This window comes from Crocodylus siamensis, chromosome 2 (assembly GCF_052110815.1).
Source record: "Crocodylus siamensis isolate JL-2025a chromosome 2, ASM5211081v1, whole genome shotgun sequence".
In the NCBI taxonomy this organism is placed as follows: domain Eukaryota; kingdom Metazoa; phylum Chordata; order Crocodylia; family Crocodylidae; genus Crocodylus; species Crocodylus siamensis.
The window spans coordinates 287,107,805-287,129,552 of NC_143396.1; the positions used below are offsets into that span (position 1 = coordinate 287,107,805).

A 21,748-nucleotide genomic window follows, 5' to 3' on the forward strand; every position below is an offset into this window, starting at 1 on the left:
ACGTTTAGTGCTGTTCAGCTGTTTTCTGGATTTCAAGTCCTAAGACCATGCCTAAGCCATGTTTGTGGGCTCTTCTAGGCAAGCACAACCAAGAGCTTGGGCAAATACTGACCAGCGAGCCTTACCTAACTGAGTGCCTGATGGCACGGGGGCCTGACACAAGACGCCAGGTTTTGCAGAGCTTGGGATAAGAGTACGAGCGCTGGCAGCACGGGCCGTCTCCGGAGATGACGGGGTCGGAGTTGTGCGCTCTCTCCCCGGGTCTTCGGCCACCTCCCAGCGTGAGCGGCAGCAGGTCGCTCAGGGGTAAATGCACTGCGCAGCAGTGCTCGCCAGCTGTCCAACGGGGATAGTAATACTTGTTTATTTCCGAGGGGTGGGAGGGCTCTCGGGTTAATTCATTAATGCTTTGGAAGCGATACAGGATCCCAGGAATTAAGAAGCTCTAGAAAGATCAGGTCTTATTCTCTCACCTGGCAGCGAAGGTCTGTCCTACACCCTAACCACGCACTCCTGCTAACAAAGGACTGGGCCTTGTTTCCCTGAGTCGTCCTATTGAGGAGTCCTCCCACGTGCAAAGATTACTCCTGTGTCGTGCAAGGATTTAAGCCCTTGGCGGGGAAATATTAACTGACTGGGAGTGTTTCCAAACAGGGCAGCAGGTTGTTCTGGGGTAACAGGCACAAGCTAGAAGCAGCCTGTCTAAGCAGCTCCACGTTCAGGGGGGCTGGCACTTTCAAACCATTCGAACTGCCCATGCCAGCTTGTCTCCATTCAGATTAGCCTGGCCTTTTGTTTGCACAAAAAGGCCACTATGAGCAAGAAAGCCCGTTCCTTCTTTCAGCCATGTCAAGGCCAGCAGGGACGGTCAGCTCATCCCTTCTGACGCCCTGTGTCAAACGTATGGCCCACAGGCTGGGTCTGGCCCACAGAGCACTGCACCAACCCACACACTGGCCCTGGCCCCATGCAGTGCCCTGAACTGACCCCCTGCATGGTCTGCGGTGCTGGGTTCAGCCCGCACCCTGCGGGGAGCGCATGCCCCATGCCGGCCTCACATCCCACATGCACCGTCAGCCCCGGGCCTGGTACACGCTGCGTGTGGCACACAAGCTGTATCCGGCACTGTGAGCTCTGCACAGGGGGTGGTCTGGCCACAGACAAGCCCAGTGACACCCATCCAGCCTACAGATTTGGATGAGTTTGACACCCCTGATCTCATCCGGTTGTACTGTATTCAGCCCCAAACCTTGGGTGTGGCGTGTGCTTGTCCCTGTTAGAGATAAGATTGTGGGTCTGTGCTTGGAGCCAGAGATAGCAGTTCTTATATTATCTACATATCTTCAGGAAGGGCATCTAGACTCCAAGAGATAGGAAATACACCCTCCAGCTAGGCCCAGTGGTTAGCTCAGGGGTGGGCAAAATGCAGCCTGGGGGCTGGATGCGGCCCGCCAGGCTATTCTATCTGGCCCACGGGGCCCCTAAAAAATTTAGCAAATTAATATTTATCTGCCCTGGGCTGCCTGTCACGCGGCCCTCGATAGCTTGCCAAAACTCAGTAAGCGGCCCTCTGCCCAAAATAATTGCCCATCTCTGGGTTAGCTGCTCTCACTGCTACAAATCTCTGCCTTATTTCTTTGGAAAGTAGCTCTACTATTTCTTATTAGGCTTCTTTGTGTTTAATGTATTATCACAGGACAGGGGAAACCGTAAAAACCGACGAGTAGCTTTTAAAGAGAAGATAAGCTTGTTTTATTACTCCCAGGTGGGTCCGTAGCATTGGGAAGTGCATTATGGCACAACAGTCGCAGCCAAGGGAAAAGGAAGCATGTAGTACAGGTAGGAAGGTGGTATCATCTCTGTCCACGGGGATCAGGGCATGGGACTTTCTCTGCACGGTAATGAGTTCACATCTCTTAGTCCTCCGCAGCTTTTGCCTGTTACTGATTCAGCTCCCAAATGGCAGCAGGCTGGTCCTGAGAAGAAGGGCCATCGCAACGTCTTCTCACCGCTCTGGGCCCAGGAGTGGGTTTGCCGCAAGCTCTGAGCGAGCAGCAGGATGCACAGCTGTGCTCGGGGCAGATCCAGGGGGGTGATTTCTGCTCCAGCCTCAGTTTAAAACCAACTACCCCACTGCGGCAGCAGCATTTCTAGTCAGCAGTGCTGAAGGAAGCATTTGACTTCACCGCTCATTGTCGTCTACCTGATCCCGTCTCGATTCTTCATGCCACACGTGTTAATGAGGCCCTCTTTTTTTTAAATGGTCTTGATTTTCCCCCAATCAAGCTAGCCTGTGTGCTGCAAGGCTGCTGTCTGCTAGCTGCTCTTGGCAACCAGGCTCCTATTTCACAGCCCTGCCAGTGACGTTTCACTAAGGCCAATGAAGTTATATTTCTTTTTGCTTCAATCTTAAACTGAATAATAGAGCCCTTGAAATTGGGGTATGAATGTGGTGTGTGTGTGTATTAAGCACTTAATCAATAAACGTGGCATCTGGCCTTATCCTCCCTCATAAGGTCTCACTTGTGATTTGAGCAATTGGCAATTTGTGTAATGCCCTAAGTCCCTAGCGTATTAATAAAGCTTCTAGTTGATTTTTACCTGAAGAAAAATGTGCCTTGTTTTATATGCGATGATTATGCACCTTGCCATCTGCATGGCCCTTTTCAAACTCCTAGATCCACCCATGGTTGTAATGTTCAATGTGTAAAGCAGGAATCCGAGTGTGTCTGAGCCCTGACCTGGTTCTGCTTTATCCATTAGTCTCAGGGATGGGGGCAGTGAGCAGTGCCAGACACATACCCAATGTGGACGCTGCACAGGCAGGCACAAGAGGAAGAGTACTGTGGAGGCTGCTCACATTGCCCTGATGCTGCACCCTGTATATCGAGCTCCTCTCTGCAAGGGACAAGAAGGGTGTGTTTGGCATGAATGCACGTGGTGCCTTGGAACAGAGCCCCTGCAGAGTCGATCTTTGGTTAAATAGACCCCGCATTAAACCAAAGAAACTGCCACATTTCCTTGCATACCACACACCCTCAAACAGGACACACACCTTGTTTTTGGAAGGCGGGGGGAGACCTTTCCAGAGTCACGGCCAAGAGCTGATTTCCTGCAGCAGCTCGCTCACCCTCAGCCAGCTCGCTGCCCGCTTCAGGCAAAAGCTCCAAGTGCCAGTCCCGCCACAGTCGCTTCCAAACAGCCAAAAGCTATGGCCAGTCTGGCAGCAGCTGTGAAAAGGTTAAAACTGGATTCTGCCTCTACTGTTTACTGGCCCAGAGAGAAGCAGCAGCCATCACAACACAGCATCTCCGTACTTCTATTCCTCCAGGCTTGCATTTCAACATGGAGAAGCAGCTTCCCAGATAAAGACATGCCCCCAGTTTTGGAGGGCTGATTTTTGGGGAAAGGTGTGTGCGTGGTATCTGAGTAAATGTGGTCTTTTAAAGAGTATTTAATACAGATGGAGGTTGCTTGTACTGGCCAGTTGGTTGCAAAATATTTCTGAGACAGTGGAAAAGATACCAGCCTCCCACAAATGGGATGAAAACTCGCCCGTGCATTTAAAGAACAACCTTCTGATGCCAAGGTCTGGGCTTGCTTTCATTGAAGGGTGTAGAAAAACTGCTGCTGGCTTCGGTGGGAAGAGCAGGGTGAGACCCCTTGCTCCCGTTCACTGGTTATTCTTTATTTCATTCATCATTCAACTCCGAGTGAATTCCACCCACTTTGCCCAGACTGTCCATCGTCCTCAAGGACTGCAGGGGAAGGGCTGGAGGATCCTGCCCTGTATCACAGTGAACTCATTACGGGGGATGCAGATCCCAATTCCTGCCCCAGCTGCATGCGACTCACCGCACCTGCGGAAAGGCTTTTCTGTGCATCCGTGTCTGCAGAAGCAGCCTCTAACCCCTTTACGCAGAGGCTAGTGGAGAGCAATTCCACTAGGTCAGACTCTTTTGTTCCACTCTAAGGGAAACCCAGGTTGAGCTTTTAAGAAAAGCAGAGAAAACTCAGCTTTGGTGCGGTAGATTCAGCACCTGCTGTTTTCACGGGGAATTGCATCCCAGCTGAGCTTCGGCTCCTCCAGAGGCAGAGTCCCAGAGGCAGGGTGTCAGACTAGGAGCAAGGACACCTGGATGCTTATCCCCACCCTGCTACTGACCTGCTGTGTGATCCTGGTCAAGTCACCTCCCCTCTCTGTGACTCCTCTGCCCTTCCCACCACCTGCCTCTCTCATCTGTACGCTGCTCAGAGAAGAGGCTGTCTTCTCCTGTGTCAGTACAAATCCTGGCGTCGCGTGGCCTGACCTGAGCTGGGGCCTCTAGACCCCACAGCAGCAACAACCATGATGCCAACATGCAGCAAGGAAGGGGACAGCGAAGGCAGGAATCAGCACTCTGTGGCATTTCCAGTGAAATGCATGCTGCAACGCTGCCAGAGGGTTGAGACCAAGGCAGCCCAAACCCACCTCCCGTCCCAAGAGACAGCTCCAATCAAGGTGAACTAGCTTATGACGAGGAGGGTTTTACCACCTCTGTTCAGTTTCCCTGGACTCTCCGCAAACCCTGAACATTTTATCTCCCTCTCTCTACTCTCGCAGCCTCGCGCCAGCTTCTGCAGCACATAAACTAGGTGCTATTTTTATTGAAGCTGGCCCCAACACAGTAGAGCTTCCACATGCGTGTCAGTTTTTATTGTTAGCTTCAGTACTGAACTTTCTGGCTCCTATGGGTGTTAAGTCACCAGCGTACACATTTCTTGGCGGCTGGATTCCCGTCCCAAGCATCACTTTCAATTATTTAAACAAAATCTCTACATTTTATGCCTGAGTCGATAGACTGGCCTGCCATGGGACCAAGGAGCTCAGCAGACGTGACTGTACTGATCAGTTTGGCACTGAAATCTATAGAGACAGACAATTCCCAGGCCAGGAGTATGCATATGTGAGATACTTGTGGAGCCCTCCATTAAAATGCACTAGCATTCGCCCCTGGGAATAGGGATATTCACCCCTGACCTGGAATCGAGGGAGATGAAGATTTTAATGGCATCATATATCCATCTGGCCCAGACCTGCAGGGCAAAAAGCAATGACCTTCTAAACTGGCTCCTCTTGTAGCTTGTCTTTTTGGCTGGATTCAGAATGTGTATTGACCTTCTCCCAAGCACCCCCCCGGCTTCTCCTCCCCACAGCAGGCGAGATGAAGCTGATACCTAAAGCCTCGGCTGCTTTCTTCCAGGTGCCTGAGCACAATATCAGCAGTGCAGTGCTCTCCCTCCAGCAGACCAGGTGGCCATTGTAAAAGGCTGGCCTGTGTGCGCCACTTCGATGCCCTCTGCAAGCCATGCCCTCTTTTCTCCGCATGCTTATGCGCTGCCGGAGAAGCATCAGCTGTGGAGTGGCCTGGTTTTCCTGCCCGAAGGAGACCTGCAGCACATCTCCAAAGACTGTCATAGCAGGAATGAGCTGCGGTAGGGCCTGACTCACCCCACATCTGCCTGTGCTCTGGCCAGGTGCATTAGCACTGAGGTTCTGCTTCTGGCTTTCCCTGCAGCCTCTGCACTTTGCCCCGCGTGACAACAAGGGTTGCAAAGCCAATGAGTCCTGCACTAGGGAAGCTCCCTGGTGGAAGGGACATTCCCAGTTTCAGAGTCAAGCGAACCGTCCTGTGCCATCCTTTTGACTTGTGCAGAAAAGCATGGGATAAACTCCCCTTAGAGGTTTCACTAACTTGCCCTAGCGAGTGCTCCCACCTTCAAACAGCCTCAAGCTCCAGGTGGGGGAAGGTGGCTCTGAGCTCTGCTGCCATGGGGCTGAATAGGTATGGGCTAAAGAATCATCCCTGCAGTGCCACAAGTTGGGGAAGTGTTCGTGGCTTTGTTTTACAGGCAGGAAACTGAAGCACAGAGCAGACCATGATGTAGGAAATGGAAGGAGGAACTGCAGCAGTCACATACCTAAGGGTTGCATCGGTTCAGCATTAGCTTCAGCAGCTGGAGCTCTTGGGCAGGGTCAAAAGTGTGGAGCTGGAGCCAAGACTTGGTGCAACATTGGTGTTCACAAGGACCAAGACTCCCTGGTTCTACGACTAATGCCAAATGCATCATGTACAGAAGTGTGCCTGGGGTCAGGCCCTCATAATAGCTCTGTTCTGGAGTAATGGTGTTGCAAGGGCAAGGGGACACGGGCCTGCAGTGCAAAGGGTGAAATAAAGCTCAGTGGTAAAGGCACCATAGCCTCTGGGTAAGCTGGCTGTGTGGTGGGAGGTATCACAAGAGAAGCACCAGTTCAGGAAACATTTCACAGTGAACAGAGCTGCCTGGTGTCCTATATGGCAGGTGGGTGTGACAGAGGGCAGGAAAAGGCTGAGTGCTGGGCACAAGTGGGCTTTTCCCCTTTCTCCAAACACAGGCACACAGGGATCCTGGCTAATACCTTCCAAGAAGCCTTTCCTGCAGGAGGGACTGTAAGAGGGGCTGCCACTAGAAGGCTTTCCAGATAGTACATGATGAGCAGGGGTAGGTACAGATAGGGGTAAAAGCATTATGAGTATACACTGCAGCCTTGCTGGCAGGGGATGTGAAGCCAGGGGTGTCTGTGCTGCCCCCAGCACCCTTTACAGTTTTCCCCGTGACAAGCAGAATTGGAAGCAGCCAGGACAGCATCCCTCTCCTTTTGTTCTCATAATGTTTTGCCCCACAGCTGCAACAGTCCTGCCTGCCCAGGTGACAAGAACACTAACCGATTTGGTAGGTTATCTGCATTCAAACTCCCCAAGGAGGAAGGTGGGGCAGGAACCTAGGCTACTAGTGGACATCGCTAACCATAATACTGCTCCTAATCCAGTGGGAAACTCGTGGTAATAGTGGCGATTCGGAGGGAGGGGATGGGGGATTTGAGAAGCATTTCCTGGCATCAAGGAGTCTACAAGAACAATTTGGATGCGGACCTAAAATAAATTCAACAATACTTTTAAACACGTATCTAGCCGGGCGATACAAATTTCAGTTTGTTCTCAAAATCTGCATGGAAAGAATGGGTGGTAATTAGGCCAATATTGAAGTACTTCAGTCTAAGTAGAGATTTTATCAAAGATGAACACAACTTACTATTTATGCTGTAGAAGGAGTCCAAGACCTTAGAAAATGCCTGGATGCACAGGAAGCAATTTTATCCAATGCATATTAAACAGTACTAGTTTAAACATGCTTTTGACTGCTAACATTATCTGCATAAGGTAGGTATAAAAGCAGTACTGTATGGGGATACTGAACAGCAAGGCTAAGGATAAATCTGAAGACTTGTGGTCCCATAGAACATAGATTTTAAAAGCAAATGTTAAGGGCTAATGCAAAACCTGTCAAAGTCAGCAGAAAAGCCACATATAAGCATCACGGGGCTTTGGATTAGGCTGAGAGCAACAAGAAGCATTTGCTATGGCCTCTACCTTTAGCATAAGTCAGTAAAAACAATTGCCTTCAGTTTCGATTGCTTTTCCAACCAAATTAGCAGACTCAATTTAAAATACAAGCAGAAAGGTTTGCAGCACAAGATGTGTATAAATATAAAGTTTATTCAGTATAGTGTTTAGAAAAATAAGTTCACATCATCTCAGAATACAAATAAAACACTTAATTGTCCAGGCACAAACCCCTATTACAGTACAACAAACATACACACTTTAGATCTCTTTGGTTGGGTAAGCAAGCACAGAAATGTTGGATGACACGCATGGTGTACATCGCCGAACAGTGCAGTAAAGACTCCTGGTTATTCCCTCCTTTAACACACGCATTCTGTATCAAATTCATCTTTGTTGTAAGGCACAAGAAACCCATATCCATCACAAACGTAACTGGTTAGTTCTGGACAAATAGTACATGCAGCAAAATGAATATCCTTTGACTATGAATCCCAACTGACAGCCAAAAGATCCCCACGCTCCTTGAGTTTAGAAACATACAAAGGTAGTTTTAAATGATAGGAAACAAACAAGTTAAATAGAAAATATCCTTTGAGATCTATTTCTAAGAGATACAGGAAGACTTTGTGTCTCCTTTCTGGTAAAATGTCGCTATTTCATTTCCAGATTTTTAAAAATATGACTATTTTAATGACTTGAGGTGCCTCATGGTCATGATAGCTGTTTGACATACACCTATTAGAGTCCTACATGCTTGTTTCCTATGAAGCAGGAGGGATGTGTTTTGCTGATTACTAATCTGCACTTTTGCCAGAAAAGCTGTGGGCCCTGAAAATCTAGAAACAGGAACATTTCCAAGCTTTCTCCATACCTGGAGCCAAATTTTGCCCCTTGTAACTTTATCAATGAGGACAGAAGCCAGCTGTTATTGCCACCTGATGGATATTGAATATTCCCAATTTGTTCAGCAGAATTTAAGGTTCTTTTACAGAAAAAGTTTTCCCTCAACATGGTTAGGCAAGTAGCATTCTGCATCTGAATCACTGGGGCGGTCTTTCTGAAGTCATTGGCAGGGTGAAACAGTAATGGTAAGAGGTCTAGATTTCAATAGGGTATTAATTCAGAAACCTCATTATAACAGTCTCAGTATCAGCCTGGTTAATTAATTTACTTCTGCCATTGTAAGTGGGCCAGATTCACCCATGGTGTACCTGCAGGGTCACATCATTGGCAGGACCAAACTGCTGCTGAAATCAATGGAGCTTTTCCAATTTACGGTGGTTGATTTGCTCTAGACATCTCCGTGAACAAGCTTATTTCATGCAGCTGGTTTCATCTGCAAAGGAATGAGCATGCACATTTTAAAAATGCAATTGGCAGAATACGATATTAAATGACTCCCTGGTTCTCGCTAAACGTCTGGGTGACATAAAAGTTATTTTAAAGTTACTAAATACAGCCTTTAAAAAACTAGTATTTTGAGGCAACTGGAAATTTTGAGGGACTCTTTCAGCAGATTTTTCCAAACGTCTATAGAATCTGTAGGAAAAAAAGTTTCCAGTAAGATTTCCAGTGGACTTGGCTTTATGTCAGTGAACACTTTACTACTTTGTATATGGCCACAGTGTAATGTCAATCTGAGTTTCACTTTTTTAAAGGAAGTTTATTAGCATCTATGAAGATTAAACGATCCTTTATTCTCATTCACTTTAGAAGGAGAAAGAGGGAAGTTTATGATTGACAGGGATATAAATACATCTTCCACTTAAACAATTGAACATCCTAGTAAAGATTGAGGCTGACCTTTACAAAGCTGTACAGGGGACTAAGACATACAGTGCCAATCACGTCAATGGGACTTATGCATCTAAATCTCCTACATTTCACTCGAGTTCCTCAGTTGGAAGTCAACAGAGCTATGCCTATTTACAGCAGCTGAAGATCTAGCCCAAACTATTGTAAAAGGCTACCTATACCATGTAATGAAAGCAGTTAGTCTGCTTGCCTGATCATAGAAGTAAGGGCCATACAAGAAAGACCTATCCTTGTTTTGCAGTAGGAATAAAACTACTATTTCTGCAATGGATAGTTAAAACACTGTACTGTGCAATGACTTTTCATACTGTGCATTTGTATCTGCAGAAACAATGACCACGTCCAGACAAGTGCGGCCATACAAGTGGAACTGCACACTAGTTGTCCCTGGGGAACCAAATGTTCACACCACTTGTGGACGTAGCCAATGAGGTTATAATTGAGTTATGTGGAGGGAATAACATTTATGATGGGGCGGGGGGGAAGTGTTAAAAAAAAAAGTCATCACTTGATCTCTGGAAGACTAGGATAGATTGATCTTATTTTGTCCCAATCCACCACACTTTACGTATATCCTCCAATCCCACACCCTGTAGAACAGGCAACCCCCTGTCAGAAATACCAGGCACTCTGAGATGCCTATTACTGTAAAAAAGATACCATTTTCATGTCAACCATGCTGATGAGCCATGTAACTCGGAGCCTCAGTAACATAAATAATGCAAAAAGAAAAAAGTTAACCAGCAAAGCGTATTGGTGGATCAACACAGTAATTCCTTTATAACATCTGACTGTTTCAACAGCTGAGCAAGTTCTCAAGTATTTGTTAAACTTCCCTTTACTGAAGGTTGGAGGTTTGCAAAACAAAACATTAGCCTTATTACAACTTCGAGTCATACGTGGCTCTCAACCCATGCATACAATTTCCAGTAGAGCAGTAATAGTAATAATAAATGATAACATATGGTGCTTCTAACCATTAAAGGACTGAGCAAACATTAGCAAATTAATTCACAGATAATGACTATTATTGTCTTCATTTTTGGACGGGGAAACTGAGGCAGAATGGACAAGGCGCTTGCCCAAGGCTATTCAGGGTATCTGAAACATGCTTAGAACCAGTTGCTCCCAAACTCTGACAGATTTCATAGTTTTCAGACATTAGGGCTAGAAGGGACCTTGGAAGATCATCAAGTCCAGCCCCCTGCCCAAGAAGCAGGAAGTCAGCTGGGGTCATAGGATTGCGCACCACCAATTAAAAAAAGAATACAACCTTAAGTACCACCAACGAATTTGTGTCATATAACGCAATTATAATAAATCTATTAATGCGTACCACCGATTGGAAACTGCTGGCTTAGACACTACAGAAATAGGGGCCAGAAAAGTACCCGGGAAGAGAGTCAGAGAGTCCCCGACTTCAGGCCTTGTGTTCAGATCACACCTGTGGTCACTGGGAGGTACACAAGGGCAATCTATGGCTCTAAGTTTTATATTCAGTAATAGTGTACATTTTCAGTCACTTGCTTTTAGCAACCTTTATGCAAGCTGGGAGGTAGCAAACATGCTTTTTTACCCCCCTATAGGTTGGAGAGCATCAGCGAGCTCCTCTTACTATAAAACCTAAACCTCATATCCCTCCCACTCTCCGCTCAGGCTTGAAGTATCAATTAGAGAAGTGGTGCCCAATCTCTTGGCCCTGCAGGCAAGAGAACTGGCATGGGCTCAGTCCACAGGCCCGACCCGGCACACAAAACCAGTCTACTGCATAGCCCCAGCCCTGTGTACTGGATCAGGCCCCCCCTGCCCTGGCCCCACATGCTGGATCATAACCTGTGCCAGATCATGCCTACAGCCCTAGTCCCATGCACAGGACCCTGTAATTTGGCCTGCAGGGCTTGGAAATTTGGTGGCAGGGGAATGGTGGCAATGTGAATTGCTACCACTCTCCTGCTGCAAAATTTCTGGATCCATGGGAAGCCCTGTGGACCAGAGGACATCACTAGACTAGAACAACAATCTGCAGCACAGCTCAGGGAGTCCGTGCAGGTACCGACAAGAACGACCTGTGCGCAGTATAGTGCAAAACAACAGCGAGGAGGATGTCAGTGTCACACTCACAGCACGCTCAAAAACAGATTCCTTTGAACACTTTTGCTAACACTCGGGACAGGACGGGACAGAGACACACGTGTGCAGGACTGACATGCTCTCTGCTTCCTTTCCTTTAAACTGCTCTTGGCCTTTACAAAGATGCTTTGCTGTGGGCCTGATGGGAAACCCGTTGAAGTCTAGCATGGAAAGGTTTTCAGTTTCAATGGGCTCTGGGCCGGGCCCCTGATGGGCAATGTGACTAGGGGCTCTAGCTACTGTTCATATTCTCATTAAAATTTGAAAAAAAAAGGGTCGGCAGAAGGTAGTTGGTACATCTGCATTGCTATGAAAGCCAAAGGATGTGCTGTTTCAGGTGAAGAAAAGTCCTACAACTTAAGGGTGAAATCTGCTCCATCTGGCTAGAGCCTGGTTGTCCAGGCTGCAGGGCATAAAGCGGCCTGAGAGGTGAAATCTGTCTCCACCCAGTCACTAAACACTGCTGCTACAGCCCCTTCTAGTCATTTGGCGGGGAGAAGGGGGGATGTTGCTGTTCCAGCCCCTGATCCCAGGGGAGGACTTCACAATGCATTTGTGCGCGTATCCCAGAATCGGGGCTTGCCTGCTGGAAGAGCAGCTGAAGCCCACCCATGCTGGTTGCACGGGATATTGGGATTAGTGGATCCTTGTAAACGCAGAGCCCCCTTCCCTGGCTCAGGCCATCACAGCCTTCTGTGCTGGCCTGTCTGGGGCCAGAGCAGAGACCTCCTCCTCCACAGGGGTGTTCTGCCCATGGTCCCTTCGGGAATTTCCTATGCAGAAGGCCCAACTCGAGCTCTCTATAACACCGCAGAATTTCACCCAGAATGACCAAGGAACCTACTTGTCTTACTCGGGCAAGCAGGTGCACTGAAATCAATGGGGCTGCTCATGAAGGTAAGGCAGGCAGGTTTGGCCCTGAGGACGGATACTTGCAGGCCAGTTTTTCCATTCTTTCTGCCGCTGTGCTTTAGTAACAAGGGTATAAGGCCACTAAGAAGAAAGGCACGTAGAATTCTGTAAAAAATACATACGACTTAACTCATTTGAAAACTACTAACAAAAACCAACCAACCAAACAACTGAACACAAAGATGGGGGAAAAAATGTCCCAGACTCAGATATTGGGAGATCATTTTCTAGCTTGTGTGATTAACATTTTACTTTTACAGTCTATCGTTTGAAAACCCTACAAAAAAAGTAAAACTGTCAGAAATAACTATGTTTACTTCCTGCTCAAACAATAAAAATAAATTAAAAACAGCCAGAAAACAATTTTCCTTTTCAATGCATTGTGTCTAAAGTAAAAGGGAACATAAACCATAAATAAAATCCATTGTACTAATTAAAAAAGTCTCCTTTATAATAACTGGAACAATATTTACATTCATACTGGAGTGAAAGCTTCTGAGTTGCATAATTAGAGTTTCAAATGGTCTTTCTTTTCTGCTGCACTGGCAAATGGTTAGCTATAACATTTAGAAACCTGAAAAAGTTTGATGCAAGATTTTCCCTATAAAACACAAGTCTTGTTGGAAAAAGACAGTAACAGCATTATTTGCAATTGCATTTTGCTTCTTAACCTCAAAGAGCCACATAAAAGAAGCTTATGAGGTACCGTCTAGAGTTCCTTGAAAACTTTTCAATGCCCATGGACTAGAAGTAAACAACAACAAAAAAAAAGGCTGCATTGTTTCTACTTATTTTAGAGAGAGGTTTCATTTTCCTGCATGGTTTCTACCATTTTATAAAAGATCTTCCTACAGAACGTGAGGAGCATATATTTACTTTTGAAATTGCGTCATGGCGTGGAGATTTCGGTTAAACTCTCAGGGCTATATTAGTAAGCCAAACCAATACCCACTTGGTTGGTTCTCTCCCTCACGTTTCCTTAATCTGGAGGAAAGAGAATATTGCATGCAAACAAAGCGTGGCGACCTAATTCCACTACTGTAGATTCCCGTGTACTTTCCTGCAGACTGTTCCAAAGCTCTTCTGTTTTGAGCTACGTTGGTGTTTTCTCTACGTGAGAAAACACCTGGTGCTTTTTACGGCCTCACGAGGAGACTTCTCCGATGAAACAAAAGCAAGAAAAAGTTACAAGTCTTGCATATCTTCATCCATCTGAACTGTCTGGAGTTTGGCAAGCTCTTTTTTGTCCGTTTCCAGTTCTTCACAGACGGGGTCAACCATATTACTCATAACATATTTGGATTTCGTATCCAGCATCAGTAAGTTGCTGGGCGACTTGCTCTCAGAATTTGACAAGAAGTTCTCTTTGACGTCGGGTACCGACTGCAGAACTAACCTGTGCTCTCTCACGAAATCTGGGTGAACCGATGTGGACGGACGGCTGACGCGATCTTCGGGGGGTGAAACTATTTCCCCAAGTGCAGGCTGTGCTGTAGACAATGCCATTAGATCTTGACCAGTAATGAGGGCACAGTTTTGAAGAGTTGCATAGTTAGCGTTGCTGATAGATATCACAGTAGACGTACTTGTTACGGGTGCTGACATGGACTGGCTCTCCGAGATACCCGAGTTCAGCTCTGCAGCATTTAAAAGGGTGGGTGGAGCTAGGGGGAAGTTGTGGGGGGGAGTTACGCTGACCAGTGAGGAAGCCATGGACGGGAGACCGCCGCCAGATACGTTTTCAGAAGACATGTTTACGTTTAGTTGCGCGCTCTGACCGACTGGCATCAACTGGGAAAACACGAGGCTTCTTTCCAGTCCTTCTTGCTTAACAGCCCCTATTGCCTGGCCTGAATTGGGAACCGTGTACACCACTGCACTTGGAGTGAGGGGGCTGAAGAAAACTTTTCCTTGCTGCACCGTTGAAGAGTCACTTGTAAAAGTACCCCCGTCTGACGTACTTGGGTTTACCGAAATGTTACCTAGACCAAAAAAAAAAAAAAAAAGAAAGAAAAAGGAAAGGAGAGAGCATAGGTTATAATCAATAGGAAGCTGTATAGCCATTCTAATACACACCTTCAGTCCTCTCGGCTTTAGGACATTTTTGCTAGACATAGGGGTAGCACAGAAGCAATTTTGTTTACGACAGCGTTGAGAACATTAGGTAGGTAGGAAGGAATAAAAGCCCTGGCTGACAGGATTGTTTCTCGATCAGGAAATGGAGTCTGGTATATTAACACTTTTCAGACTTGCATTAAGGGCCAAAGAGGTTATAGGCGTGCGATCAAAATAAATACACTTTGGCCCCAACTAGTAAATCTCACTAGATCTCCGTCTAAGAATAGAACCTCAAAAATCTTCTGCTGAATTCAGTTCAGCTCAGAGTTAAGTTACATGTGAAACAGTATATAAAAAGCCCGCACAAACTAAATGACTGCTGAGCTAGAGCTAAAGCTGTGCATGTAACCCTGCAGAAACAAGCTTGAAACAATACCTTCCGCCAGGCTAACTACATCTGTGGATCCACCTCCCTTTGCCTATCCACCCTTACTCCTGGGATACAGTGCTGCTCTCAGGTTGCCTCCTTCCACTGAAATACATGGCACTGCTTGTGAGTCAGGTGTTACTCTACGTGAGTAAAGGTGAAAGAACTGGACCTGAAATTGGTTATACAGCAGGTCTGGCAAAAGTCGCTATTGCAATGCATGGCTATGAGCAAGATGAATCGTCACTCAGAGCCACTTCCCACTTTAAACAGCTCAAATTCTTCTCCTCTTTCAGGAAGCTGTTATTTATATATAGGCAGACAAGGTATATTATTTATATACATGCACTTTTAAGAGGCTGTAATTGTTTTAAAGACAGCTTTATTGCAACAATTTTGTTACAACACTTAAGATGCATAGCTCACTTGGGGAACATTTATGAAATAAGAACTGTTTATTTCCCTCCGAGTTTTATTAACCGCTATTTTCAAGGATGTTCCTGGAGCCTCTTTTTTGGTTATTCATACTGTAAAAAGTATTCCGGTAAAAGAGAAAAATGAAGGGTAACAACTCAAAGCCACTGGACAATGAGACAGAAATGAATTAGAACAGCTTACCTATGATAATACGTAATGAATTTCAGTATGAATACAAAATCAGTTACTACTTTCACAGTTAGAAAAGCCTTAAGCAGTATAAATATGGATTCCGATTTTTCTCTATGCAGGAATTCCCACCAGGAACTGAGGAACCATCTGCCTACTCTGGTGTCATCTCCCTAAAAGCAGGAAAATGTTGAATATGTCACATAATAGCTTCTACCACTTCTTAGCTTCAGTGTGCAACTGTCCTATCTATGAGAGAGAGAGAAATTCTTCCTCAGCTTTGCCGGCTGTCAGCTTATGCCTTGGAGCGGAAAGGTTAACAGCCCTTGTAATTTTATTCTTGCTCTTGTAAATGTAGATGGCATTCAAATAAAACGTCCAATCCTTTTTCAGCTCACTAAACTATTTATTCAATAATTTTCAATGGCAGCAAGTTCCGCATTTTAGGGTTGTACATAATTTCTTTTTATCCATTTAAAATTGTGTCGAGTTATAGCTTCCACTAAGTGTCCTTCATAAAATTTCCCTTTAATGGAAAAATAATTAACTCCCTACACACACATCACTCAGACAAGCTAAAACTCAGCACAATTTGATTTCCCTTATATTATTCATGGCTCCTGCTATTGCACAGAGGTTCATGTTGAGTTTAGCCATTTTCAGAACCCCAAGACACCGGTGATTAATAAGGTACAGGTTTTGCACGCAACTGATACTTTACCCCCATCAAAACAACGATCTAGAACCAGGTTTGCTTTACTGAGCTTTTGTTCCGACTGCCCAGAAGAATCAATCTATGTCTGCAATAAATGCTTAGACAAACTCTACAGCAGTCTTTTGGGAGGAGTTCACATACTTTGCATATGAGTCTATGATGACATGATTTTCCTAAGGCTAAAGGAACTTTTATCCAAAACATCCTCATGTTTTATATCTACCAGCAATATTTCTACTGTTTCTCTCCAGTTTATTCAGTCTTAATAAGAGGATGAAAACTTACGAGCACAACTGATTGGCTCCATATGTTGTACCCATACAGTTAGTCATTTTACCTTGTGTTTTGGTTAGAAAAGAAACAGCAACCTCAAGCTGCTGGTTTTCACCTCAAGGTTGAGTATCAATATATTTTTTTTTTTTTAACAAAGTGGCGAAACAGGAAAGGATTTTGAGCTGCAACATACTCGCGGATTTAACACATTCCTGTAATTTTGAAGATTCATGCAGAAGATGTTTGAGAATAGTACGAAATAGGAAAAAAAACAGGCAACGAAAGAGTTGGCCTTCCTTTTTACTTTAGTATAAAAAAGGAAAAGGAATAAGTTAAGCAGACATAACGTCAGCCCTGAGAATCGAGCACAGTGAGTGTTACACAGCAGGGTTATAGTGAAGGGACAACGTAGCATTTTATGTACCCCACCTGGCTGCTGCCAGAGACAGTCACCTTACCCCATGTTCTGAAAGATGAAGGGCCTGCCATTGTTTTCCCCCAAAATCTTGACTGTAACAAAGAAAACGTTTACCTTGCGAAGCTGCAACAGAAACTGGAGGCAGTTGCAGAGGAGAAAACCCGATGCTTCCATTTAACAACTGACCATTTGTTCCTGAATTCGGGATCTGGACAATGCCATACTGGTTTATTTGGACGGGAGCAGTAAAAGTAACAACGGAGCCTCCATCTTGAGAGGCAACAGTTTGTACGCTTTCCCTCTTGACCTCCGCGCTGGGTATCAACCCCGGGAAAGAGACGGGCACGTTGTTGGGACTGTACGACGTGGGTGCCTCTGCAGAGCTGGACACAGAAGCCTGGAGGATTTTGAAGTCCTTGACATCTTCGGAAGAGGATGATAATATGTCGGTGATGGACACCCCATTGCTCACCGCACTCGAAGTGGTTTTGGGTGTGTTTAAAGTCACGGTCTGGGAAGCCCCCACGCTGAGTCCGTTGAGAATGACACCGTTGGGTCCCTGAAGAAACGAGCTGCCGTTCAGGAAGACGGGAGAAGTAGTGGCAGGCACGAGGTTCCCGTTCAAGAGGACGCCAGAAGAACTTAGAGAGATTTTCGCGTTGCCGAGCTGCTGCATGTACACCGCCTCCATGGGGCTGGGGAGGCTCAGGCTGGTAACGCTGTCAGACGAGCTGGACAGCGGATGCGGAGACAGGTCCTCCTGGCCCTTGCTGGATTCATCTTCGGTGCTGGGATTGCCATCGGACTCGCTGCAGGGAAAGAGGGGAAACGCGATGTTTCACGACAGGGACGGACTCGTTGGTTTTCAACCCAAAGGGAACGCGCGCGGTGGTACCCGCGGCCCAGAGAACAGGGGGGCTGTTTCTGAATTGCGTTTTGTTTCGAAAACAGGCGCCAAGCCCAGGAGGCGAGACAGAGGGGCTCTCTCTTCTCACTTCCAAAGAGCTTTGTGGGACTGCAGGCCTCCTTTCTCCGGGACAGTCTAACCCAAATCCTCCAAGGAGCTGCCCCCAGACCCACTTCTCTGCCTGCCCCAACTACCCTGAGGAGTGGCCCGTGCATATGTGAAACCCAGCCAAGCCGGGAGCCGCCATTTGGGAAGTTGCTCTGTGCTTTGTGGCAGCTGCGAGAGGTAAAACCGGGCCAGGGAGCCCCTGTTCAACCCTGAAAGGATCGTCTGTCTCCAGAAATAAAGCCAAGCCTGCAAAGCCCGCTGGGATCACCCGCGTGCTACGTGGAGGGTGGGTGACAGGAAGACCCCCGCCCTGCACCCCCTGGTTGCAGTCGTTGCTAGTCTCGACTCCCCCGGGTTCTCCCCAGGGGGCAAAGTGCCCCCCCAGAGCCCCATGACTTTGCAGAGCTGGGGGCATCTCTTGTGCGCACCCCCCAGCCGGGCTCCGCTTCCTTCTTCTAGGTGGGGAAGCACTGCGGAGGTTGCCAGACCTCTGTGATTTACGAGGTGAGAAGGAACCTTCCTAGCCAAGGGAGAAGGAGCTGAAGGGGGGAGGGGGCCGGCTCGGAGCCCACCTTCCCCTCCAGGTCCTCGGGAAGGAAAGGGGGGAAGCCTGCCTCTGCTCCCTCCTCCTTTGTGCGACTGCAAGGAGAACCTGCCCAGGAGTTTGCCCAAACTCCCCAGGCAGCCTGCGGGCTTGGAGGGGAGGAGGGAGCGGAGCAGGGGGTCGCCTCGCTTCCCCCAGGGCCCCCGCCGGGTTTTTGCTGACTCGGTCGCCCTTGATTGCATTTTCCCTCCGTCTCCTTTCTCTCTCTCCTCCCTCTCTCCACAGCCATTTGTCCCTTTGATGTGTCCCGAGGAGAGGGGCTGGATCAGCACAATCGCGCCCTTGCTTGAGAAGTGCCTGGGGCCTCCCCCCTCCTCCCCCTGCCCTCAGCCGCGGGAGGGAGCGGGAGGAGGAATGCGGCGCGGAGGTCACCTCCACCTGGCCCCGCTCGTTCACACGGCAGATCCGGCGTGGAGTGCAAACCCGCCTCGCCCCGGGGGGGGAGGGGGCAGCAAGCGCCCCCTGCCCGCCCCCCGAGCTGCTCCGGATCGTGCCGTCCCCGCCCGGCTGGCGCTGAAACTCGATCCGGATCAGAATCAGGTTTCAAAACAGAGCAGCGGGCAGGACCCCCCCCCCCCCGCGGCGGCGGCGGCGGCGGCTCAATCATTAACTCTGTCAAAGGCCGGCGAGAAGCAGGGCCGGGCCGGCCGGGGGCGGGGGCGGGGGCGCCTGTCCGGCCCGGCCCGGCCCGGCCCGGCCCGGGGAGGAGTGGACGAAGGTAAAGCGCCATGTTTGCCAGGGAAGAAAGGCCGGGGAGCCCCGCTCGCGCCCCCGACGGGCCGCTCACCTCTTGCACTGCGCCTCGGCCGGGTTGCGGTCGCGCTGGCGCCGGTTCTTGAACCAGTTGCTGACCTGCGTGAGCGAGAGCCCCGTGATCTTGGCCAGGTGGCGCTTCTCGGCCGGCGAGGGGTAGCGGTTGTGGCGGTACAGCTCCTTGAGCGCGTTGCGCGACTTCTCCTTGAAGCAGTACACCGTCTCCTCGCCGTCCCAGATGGTGCGCGGCAGCGGGAACTTCCTGCGCAGGCGGTACTTGTCCACGGCGCCCAGGGGCCGGCCGCGGGCGCGCTCCGCCTCGCTGTAGCGCGCCTTGTACCACAGCTCCTGCAGCAGCGGGTGGTTGGCGGCGTCGAAGCTGTGGCTCTCCAGGATGCTGTACAGCTCCGCGTAGATGCCCTGGTGGAAAGCCACGAGCGCGCGCGCCTTCAGCAGGCTCTCGCTGCCACGTAGCAGGTCGCTGGGCGGCAGCGACCAGAGGAAGCGGGCCAGGCGGTCCAGGTCCCCCCCCTGCTGCAGCGCCTCGCACACGCACGCGACGTGCTCCGGCGAGAAGGCCAGCGGCAGCGGCGGCGGCGGCGGCGGCGGGGCGCTGCCCCGCGGCTCCGGCTCCAGCGGGAAGGCGGCGGCGGCGGCGTCGCGGGGCGCCTCCGACAGCATCTCCAGCGCCTGCTCCTGCTTGATCTCCGGCTGCTCCGGGCCGGCGGCGGCCGAGGACATGCTGCCGCTGCTGCCGGCCCCTCCCGGCCCCTCCCCGCCGGCGGCCCGCGGCCGATCGGGTTTCCCCGGCAGCCCGGCCGCGCCGCTCTCCGCCGCTCCCCCCGGCGGCACTCCGCGCCCGGCCGCGCGCTGCATGGCACAAGCCGCCCGCTGGCCCGGCCGCGCCCGCCCATTGGCCGCGCCGCGTTCCGAGGGGCGGTGCCTCCCGCGGTTGCCGCGGCAACCGCCCAGCACCCGCCCCCCGGAGCGCCCGCCCCCTGCCCCGCCGCCCTGCAACACCTACACCTGGGCGGGGGAGGGGCAGCGATATCGACAGCTGTCTGCATGGGTGTCTGCACAGGGAGCGACAGGCAGAGACAGGGATATCCAGCTGTAGATGGGTATCTAGGTATAGGTGACATCTATATCCATATATCGGGGTGTGTGCCTGTGTTTGTACTCACGCGCACACACACATATTTATACATAACATTTATATATATAAAAAGTTCTTTGGGTAAATCTGATATCTTTTATTAGACCAGATCAAAATTTGAGCTGGTCTAATAAAAGATATCAGATTTACCCAAAGAACTTTGTCTGCCTGTGTCCTTAGGCCAACACAGTTACAACCTACATCCCCATACAGACAGATAGATAGATAGATAGGTAAAAACTATGTGTGTGTGTGTGTATGCATATGTGTGTGTGTATATATATACATAAATACACACAGATACACGTGTATATATATACGTGTGTGTATACACACACACACACACACATTTTTTTCTTTTTCTCTCTCACTGGGCTTCTGGGAGGAGGTTTCTGCCTCCCCTGGAGGAAAGAGAAGCTGTAGTGTGGTGGGGCAGGGCAGGGAGCCCAGCTTTGCAGATCACTTGCATGGGAGCCGGCGCTGGAGGCAGCTACCTGTGCTGAAGTCCTAGGCCGAGGGCTGGAGGGGACCTCAGGAGGTAACATGTAGACCGAGCCCTTGCTTCAAGCCGGACCGTCCCCAGCAATCTCACCCCAAGGGTCTTCAGCACTCTACCTGGGTCTTCAGCACCTGCAAGGATGGAGAGCCCTGGGGAGCCCAGGTTTTACCACCCTCCTGGTGAAAAAGTTTTTCCTAGTATCCAACCTCACCTTCCCTCACTGCAGCTTGAGCCCTTTGCTGCTTGTTTTGTCACCTGCCCCCACTGAGAACAGGCCAGCTCAATGCTGCCCAAACTTTTCCCCATTAGGCCCTGTTTCCTCAGCAGGGCCCCTCACTCCCAACCCACAGCCCCCCACCCCTGACTCCATCCGCTGATGTTGCAACCTCATTTGGGGTCGCAACCCACAGGTTGGGAACCGGTGGTGTAGCTCCGGCCTCTTTGGAACGACCCTTCACTATCTAATCCCCCCGAGTCTCGTCTTCTCCAAACTAAATCAGCTCAGTTCCTGCAGCCTCTCCTCATCAGTCATGTTGTTGTATATGAATTTTGTAGGGTTAAAGCAAGGCTCGGAGGCGAAAGGACAAAGAAATGGCCCCAAAAAAGCCTTGCTTTAACCCTACGAGATTCATATACAACAATGTGCCCCAGCCCCACCATTTTCAGATGAGTTGCATGGGAGAAATAGGAGCCAGAGGGCAGGCTGCCACTGCAGCACTCCTGGAAATGCAGGTGGGCATCTCAGTGATGGGATCCTGGACTTCTCCCCCTCGCCCCACTTTTTTTTTTAACCCTCTTTCCTACAAAGCTGAATTCCCACAAGGCTGAACGGTGGACCCCCTCCCCCCTGCATGAGATCTCTGGGATCAGAAAAGATCCGGAGGAATCTGTGACGAGGTCCTGTCCCTTCTTTCAACAAATGCTGAACCGTCCCCTATAA

The 21,748-nt window shown here is 49.2% G+C and overlaps 1 protein-coding gene across 1 annotated transcript; it reads right to left on the bottom strand.

Moving 5' to 3' along the window:
• Window positions 1-7,556: 7,556 nt before the first annotated feature.
• On the bottom strand, window positions 7,557-20,066 carry LOC149872351 (homeobox protein SIX4-like). Its single transcript, XM_090034312.1, has 3 exons — window positions 19,188-20,066; window positions 16,896-17,590; window positions 7,557-14,266 (listed from the first exon to the last, which is right to left on the bottom strand). Exons 1-3 carry the CDS (start codon window positions 20,027-20,029, stop codon window positions 13,470-13,472), a joined length of 2,334 nt encoding a protein of 777 aa, XP_089890438.1. The 5' UTR covers window positions 20,030-20,066; the 3' UTR covers window positions 7,557-13,469.
• Between the last annotated feature and the right edge of the window lie 1,682 nt (window positions 20,067-21,748).

Coding starts and splice junctions, on each gene's coding strand:
- LOC149872351 (XM_090034312.1), bottom strand. CDS start 20,029: ATGCAGCGCGCGGCCGGGCGCGGAGTGCCGCCGGGGGGAGCGGCGGAG. Junction 17,591..19,187: donor GCCGAGGCGCAGTGCAAGAG/GTGAGCGGCCCG, acceptor CTTTCCCTGCAG/CGAGTCCGATGGCAATCCCA. Junction 14,267..16,895: donor TTCTGTTGCAGCTTCGCAAG/GTAAACGTTTTC, acceptor TTTTTGGTCTAG/GTAACATTTCGGTAAACCCA.